The following is a 7,537-nucleotide window of genomic DNA, read 5'->3' as shown; positions in this document are numbered from 1 at the left end:
CACACACACACACACACACACACACACACACACACACACACACACACACACACACACACATATAATAACAGTTGAGTAGTATATGTCAAAAAACACATTTTCAGTGAAAGACATTGGTCACTTGTTCTAAAAATTATTAAACTATAAATTTTTCAGTATTACAAAAACGTACTAAAAGCTGCCGGCATACAATCTGTTGTCAGGTCACATAGTCCTGCAGATAAATGAAAATCTCGGATATTTTAAAATGTATTTGTAATATTTCATTTATTTGACATTTGCAAACGTTGGCTTTCCTCTGTGCAATAAAAAAGACATGGTTTTCCACATTAAAGCATAGTTAGTTTTGGCATCTGCTCAAAAAGCCAGGTTACAAATTGGCCCAGGCAAAACATTTAAAACGCGACCCTGGCAGGCCATTCGGCCTGATAGAGAAAGCTAGCCAGTGGAAACAGAATATTAATCCTCTGTGGAAAATGGCAATCGTCGGGCAATTTCATAGGAATCTGTTTAAGCTACCTCATCATCAACTCCAGTTGAAATCTTACACTTACTCTCCCATGTAATATACAAATCGACCATACAGTGATTCAGGATATTTGATCCTTTAAAGATGTTACTTAACATCTGTCGTGTTCAACTGAGGCTCATTGATTAAAATGGCAGCAGTTCAGTCCTATTTGCTGCTCACTCCCAGTATCATTATGGGGGGAGATAGGCCGTCAATCTGGATGTGTCCAAGTGTCTATTTTCACATTTTCATATACAGACTATTTGAATATTCCCCTGTTTGGTAAAACATACAATAATGCCTGCTGTTTATCAAGCCTATACATATAACAGAGAGAGAGAGGGTGGTGTCCAGGTCCCTTCCATGACTTAGAGGAGGAGTGTTTGGGACAGGTGGTTGCAGGGCTGCTCATGGCCAGGTGCAGCATGTCCCTTTGTTGTTGTTGTTGTTGTGATGCTTCTTCACTGGATGTCACCTGACAGCACAAATCTGCTCAGCACTGTGACCAGCATGCTGGAGCTTATCCTTGAAGTATGAGACCACAGAGCGCCAGAGTGTGATGGTAGACAACACAGAAGCAGTACTTTGGAACGTGCACCTGTTTGCTGTCTAACGCACTTGTATACATGTTTGTGTGTGTAGTACAATGATATGTGTTTAGCTTAAAGAGTAACTTGTTTTCAACCTAGACCCTATTTTCTTATGTTTTTTTGTCCACTGATGGGAAAAAAGATCTTTGAAATGTGTCCAGTATTAAGCTGCAATAGATGTTAGTGGGCAATGTGCCCTATTCTTCGAAGTGTGTAAACATGATGGAAAGGATCCCTATAGAGATAGGTCTTTTTGTTATTAAGATAATTTTTGTTCAACATGCACTTAGAACATGTGGATCTTTTTAGTTTGGCTTATTTGAAGGTATTGTACTTGTAGTTCCTTTTTCCGTTTCTGAGTCTGTACCTTCACGGTTGAATGCACTTATTCGAAGTCCTTTGGATAAAAGCGTCAGCTGAATGAAATATAAAATAATGTAACATGAAAAGTCAAAATCACCAAAGCAAAGAGACTACATTATCATCGTAAAACAGCACTACATTCAAAGTAGAAAGAAACAATATCAATTATCAAAAGTGGTCTTGGTTCATCTTTCCAATGTTCCAACAATCACCACTCTGGTTTGGTTGAAATAAACATTTAATTCTGAAAATACGCTGGCTCTATACACACTAAAAGTACTGTTCACTGAAATGGAGTCTGGTGAGTATGCTAATGGAGATTTAGAATGTCAGAGCTTACTCTTTAACAACAAGGCCTATCTCTGTAGGTAGCTAATTTTGTCAGACACTTACAATAATAATCTGAGACTCACTTTTAGTGAATGGGAATCAGGGCTGTAGTACTTGAAGTCCGGTCTTGGACTCGCGTCCGGACTCAAGACCATTTTTCTATGGACTCGGACTTGTCTCGGACTCTGTAGTATTTGGAGTCTGACTTGTCTCGGACTCTGTAGTATTTGGGCTCGGACTCGGCCACTGGTCTTGCCAAATATGGCTTTTGGTCTCGACAGAGTCCAGGTGTCTTTATTATGTTGATGATAATATTGGAGGGAAAGTAAAACACAGTTCAGGTGGAGATATTGTTCGGTAGCTGTTGTCACCATAGTTATCACCATATGATGAGTTATCACCATATGATATCAAGGGGAATGTCTATACTCATAAATCCTGGGTGTTCTGACACTGTTTTTGCTTTTATATCAACAAATAACCAAGTGATTGTCTTGATACTGTCATGCATAAAACCTTTTTTTCTGTCCTGGACTCAGTCTTGACTCGGACTCGAACTTCTTTGGACTTGGTCTTGACTCAGACTCGAACCTCTTTGGACTTAGTCTTGACTTGGACTCGACTAGTCCTGGTCTCGGACTTGTCTTTGACTCGATAAAGGTGGTCTTGACTACAGCCCTAATGGGAATTGATGATGCACATTTGCCCCATAGGGTTACATTGAAGCCTGTTTTGCAGTTCAGCTGGTTACAGCGTTCTTGTGGACCAATTTCAATAGTCATTGTTGACATTATTCTCGTGGATATAAATGCATGGAAAAAAGGGTCTAATCTAAACAAAAATGATCCTTTTACAGAAAGACGAAGCACTGGAAACTGCTCATCTAATCAGACCACCTGGCCTGACGGCAGTTCGTGGAATGGTCACGTTATTTTGATTCATTGATTCATCAACAGGGACACGATTTTCTCTTTTATTTAGTCGGGGTCACCGCAAAAAGAAGAATGTTCGCCGGGACACGATCCACGCTTGATCCACGAAATGAAATGCCACACATCGCGACAGACCATCACACGCGCTACAACACCCGCACGGTTTTGGTTAGGAGAAGAAGAACGCGGAAAGGAAGTGTCACACGTGGGACAAGATTCCCGGTCTCCGGGGTGAAAGTCCTGTGTTTGACACATCCATTCCGGCTTTTCAATACTACTCGCTCCCGTAATCATGCTTCCATTGAAATACATTAGTTTAAATTTTATGCTCACCACCATGGACAAAACGAGACAATGGTGTCCCTGTACACGAATGGAACAATAGATGAAATAACATCACCATTTCACAAACTGCCATGAGACTGGGCTGAATCAGAATGGAAAAAGTACACTGTGAGATTAATCAAATGCAGTTAGAATAAAATAATCAGTTTCATTTTCAAAATATATTTAAAAGTAATGTATTTGTGCTCAAAATCCTAAGGCATTATGTAAAGTAACAATATAGCAAACATCAAAATGGCTTCGATAATCCTCGGGAGAGCTGAAGAACAAAGTATCCTTCTATACTTGCAAATTCCCCCAGCAGCCTTGTTGCTCTACCGGTTTTTGTCCCCATGTTTCTGTGACTGATTAAGGTCACAGAGAGTGTCCTCTCCAGCTCCCAGTCCCGGTGGCAGTACGTGAGTACCAGAGTGCAGGTAGCTCAATCAGGCGACGCCAACCCACTGTGTGTTCTCATGCCCTGTGGGAGTGGACCGACGAGCTGGCCTTCAGGTTAAGGATCACCAGTGCTGACACGCGCAAGCACCAGCACCAAGATGAGAGTGAGAGACACAAGCAGAGAAAGTAAGGACCTCATCATCGCAGTGGGGATGACAAAATTCCCTGACACGCCTGATGCAGAGCGTGACCGGGCCTTCAGCAACTCAAACTGTCTCCCCAAGGCCACCCACGCTGCTCACAGAGAGAGAAGAGAAGAGGAGATGATGATGATGGCCACCTGCAAAGTAACAAACACAGCAAAGCATCATTTAAATGGATTTGGGGTGGCGCAGCATGTAGGGAACCGTGTAAAAACGCACAAACAACAGCTGCGGAACAAAATGATGTGCAGCTTGTGCTCTCTCCCCCTGCTACATTATGCATGGCTAACAAGACAAATGCATTTACGCCACAGACTATGCATAGATTCGGCACCGTTTCCAAATGACAGATGAGCGTTTTATCTGTGGAGGGATCACCTGGTGGAGCTGAATGCTGTGACGGAGCTGTGAAGGCAGGCGGGAAGGGCGGTGGACAACCCCCCACCTCCCGCAGAACAAACTCAATTCAGAGACATTTGCAGTAGTTTTCCTCACAACTCAAGTTTAGTGTCTTGACCTTGCGTGTGCAGTTAACAACATGTTACAGAATTGGATATAAAGAAACACAGTTCACACCCTTTTTCAAAAGAGTTTCCTATTTATTATTGAGGAGCTTTAGCAGACATGCTATAAAATGTATGTAGACTATACAAACAATTATGTGCATACCTTTATATTTACGTCAGCAGCTTCAAACATGACTACATCCACCAGTGTGTAATGACGAATATCTGCAGCTCCATCAATCTTAAAATAAAATGAGCCAAAGACAATTTTGGTCATAGATCTTTGGGAGCAGTTTTGTCTGATATTGTGATAAAGAAGAAGGGCTGCCTGGAAGGAAAGAAAGGAAAACCAGGAATACAGGATGAGGCCCAATGTCCAACTTTAAAATTGCTGAAATAAGTCAGGTTGGCAGTTCATGGACAGCAACCAAATCAACGAAACTACAAAAAGCACCATCTAACAGTATATAAATCCTGAAAATGTGATAGCTTCCCCAAGCTATGGACTGTGAAAGGTGCGATCTAAGGGTAAAGGAGGAATTAGACGAGTGATGCTTGAAGAACGTAACTGAAGAAGCCGACAAAGACAGTTTGAACCTTGTTGATAGCCTTTGGGTTCAATAGAAATAAAGCTTACAAAGATTTAAAATAGGAACACTCTTCCTTTATTGTGTATTGAGGCAGTGAAGCTCCTCCACATTTAAGCCCCTTTACCATGACAGCTGGGCAGGAATCGCATTTCCATGATAACGGTGAGACCTGCTTGAAAGTGGGACTTTAACCGTAATGCGGCGGGCTGATCAGGCTGCGATGCCAAAGGCGCCAACAACACATAGCCCCAGCTTTACTGCAGACTAGAGGGAATACCTGGAATTGTTGGGTCCTTGTAAATTATAGAGTTTGGTCTAGACCTACTCTCTCTGTAAAGTGTCTTGAGTTAACTCTTGATGACGCTCTATGATTTGATACTATAGGTAAAATTGGACTAAACATCACTTGTGCAGCGTCCACATTCAGCACCAGCGCCACCCAGGGATGTGTGCTCAGCCCACTGCTGTTCTCCCTAATTACCCATGACTGTATCGCCAAATGGGACTGCATTCATTTCATAAAGCTTGTGAACTACATGACACGGGCGCGCCTCTTCGACAGGGATGCTGAGAGAGGGGACCGAGGCCAGGTGGAGCGGCTGGCACTCTGGTGTAAAGAAACAATCTCTCAATGTCGACAAGACAAGAGAGATGAGAATCGATTTCAGAAAGGCCCACGCTGCCCACCACACTCCCCTCAGCAACAGTTCATGCATGGAACATGTCAGAAGCACCAAGTTTATTGGTGTGCACATGAATGATTAAACGGGTAAATAAGTACATAACATGTGAAGAGCAAAAAATCTAAACATGTGCTCTTTGATAATGGCGAGTTACAATTCATTGGGTAGGTGGGGTTGTCCTGGGGATGACTGATTCAAGTATCCTGAAGTCAATGCTATGGCTCTGGTTTTGGCCAGCATTTTTTATTGAAAACCAATTGTCCTTGGTAGACAAATGAAGTTGAAGTTAGCTTGAAGTCAATAACTGTACTCAGCAAGTTTGCTGCTGAGATGTGTGAAGGACAAACATAAGCAGTAGGCCATAGGTTAGACAAATTAATTTGCAGGAGTAATATGAAGATGAATGGTTTTTAAACAATTTTAATTATTACCCCCTTATTACCCACTAAACATCATCACAGTTCACACACCGACTTCCTGGACCTACCTCCAAAGTGAAATGGTTTTGATAATCCAATAGTATACAACCTGTCTGATCATCTGACTGCTCGTGTTTCTTGCTTTAACAAACATAATTGAATGTCGGTGTTCAATTAAATGTTAACAATTACTTCAATGGGTATGGTATTATACCTGATAAAAGCGGGTCTGTAAATGTCTTCAGTTTTGATACTTAGTGACATGGAGTTGTGACCAATGTCATGATGAACCAGGTAACTCTCTTCATTCAAGTCCTTCCTATTCACGAGAGGACATGACTCTGTGAGACATTCAGAGACATTTGTGAATGTGTAAATAGGGCTGGATCGTAATTCTTATTATATTTCAGAAAGTTGTGAAAGAATAACAAAGGACCCTGCAAGGGCTTGCTTTGATTGACGAGAACAGTTTTGCGTGGCAAGTAAGCCCCTCATTTGAGAAATTGCCCTAGAGGCTGATAGAAAATGACAGAAATGGTCATGTGTGAGCTTGTCTTACTCAGAGCAAATCTAAAAGATAAACACATAACTATCTTAAGCATGTCCTCAGAATAAATAATGTCTGTGTCTCTTCAGAACTTTTTCAAACTGTGAATGCGTCTTCACACACCTTCGATTGAGTTTTTGAGCAATCATTGAAATTGGCCTTCACATCAACAGCAGATGCCAATTATAGCCAAGATGACCATGTTCATTTTTTTCTGAGAGAAATGATTACATACTGTGTATGTATGTGTGGTGAAAATTTTTTTCAGTGATGTATGACTCATTCACGCTCTGTCTCTGTTTTCCTCTGTCCTGTCTTTCTTTCAGTGGCCATTATGTTGAAGGATGATTACTTTGTACGAGGAGCAGGCCTACCAGGGAGGTTTAAGGCAGAAAAAGTGGAGTTTCATTGGGGTCCAAACAATGGATCTGAAGGCTCTGAACACAGCATTAACGGCCGCCGGTACCCTGTGGAGGTAAGCCCAACCTACCAAGCCTCAACATACACAGGAATGAACAATAGGGGTGTAGATAAAGGTAGACATTTTAAGACCTAATCCATACAATCAAGAGTTTTGATAGCTCTTGTCAGATACTGGAGCCAGACAAATTCAATTTGCCAACACATTCTGACTCCCATCTTGAAAAATATGGACACTTAGTCAGGTGCCTTTGACGTCATATAACGGAGTGAGAAGGCAGAATAGCGTCACTTCCAATTCTTAGAGTAATTCTTCCCGTCCAGATCCAATGCTATCACATCTTTAAATTATCATTAGTATTAGTCCTTTTGGTGCCTTATCCCCGTTTTGTCTGGTAAATTTAGCTTACTGTAAACGGCTAAAAGCAATGGAGAAGCATTGTTCTGACTTGAGTGCCTGGATCTGTTTCCCTACGGTTCATTAAACTGCTGTTAGCGTCCTAGCACCGGAGTTAAGTGCTGACCGGGCTGGCTGCTAGCTGGCTGGGAGCTGACTGTGGATGTGTCCCCAGGGCTGTAATGATAGTGGACGGCTGCTAGCTGGCTGGGGGCTGACTGTGGATGTGTCCCTGGGGCTGTAACGATAGTGGATGGCTGCTAGCTGGCTGGGGGCTGACTGTGGATGTGTCCCTGGGGCTGTAATGATAGTGGATGGCTGCT

At 42.2% G+C, this 7,537-nt stretch overlaps 1 protein-coding gene across 2 annotated transcripts in view; it reads left to right on the top strand.

Moving 5' to 3' along the window:
• Positions 1 to 7,537, top strand: part of LOC117943172 (receptor-type tyrosine-protein phosphatase gamma-like) — a 455,813-nt gene that overhangs the window by 278,957 nt on the left and 169,319 nt on the right. For both annotated transcript variants that reach the window (XM_034869129.1, XM_034869128.1), the window contains exon 4: positions 6,724 to 6,872. In XM_034869129.1, the coding sequence (XP_034725020.1) occupies positions 6,724 to 6,872 (149 nt within the window). The remainder of the gene's footprint in view (positions 1 to 6,723; positions 6,873 to 7,537) is intronic.

The sequence above is a fragment of the Etheostoma cragini genome, chromosome 4, assembly GCF_013103735.1.
Source record: "Etheostoma cragini isolate CJK2018 chromosome 4, CSU_Ecrag_1.0, whole genome shotgun sequence".
NCBI lineage: Eukaryota > Metazoa > Chordata > Actinopteri > Perciformes > Percidae > Etheostoma > Etheostoma cragini.
This window is presented reverse-complemented; position numbering and strand designations above follow the sequence as displayed.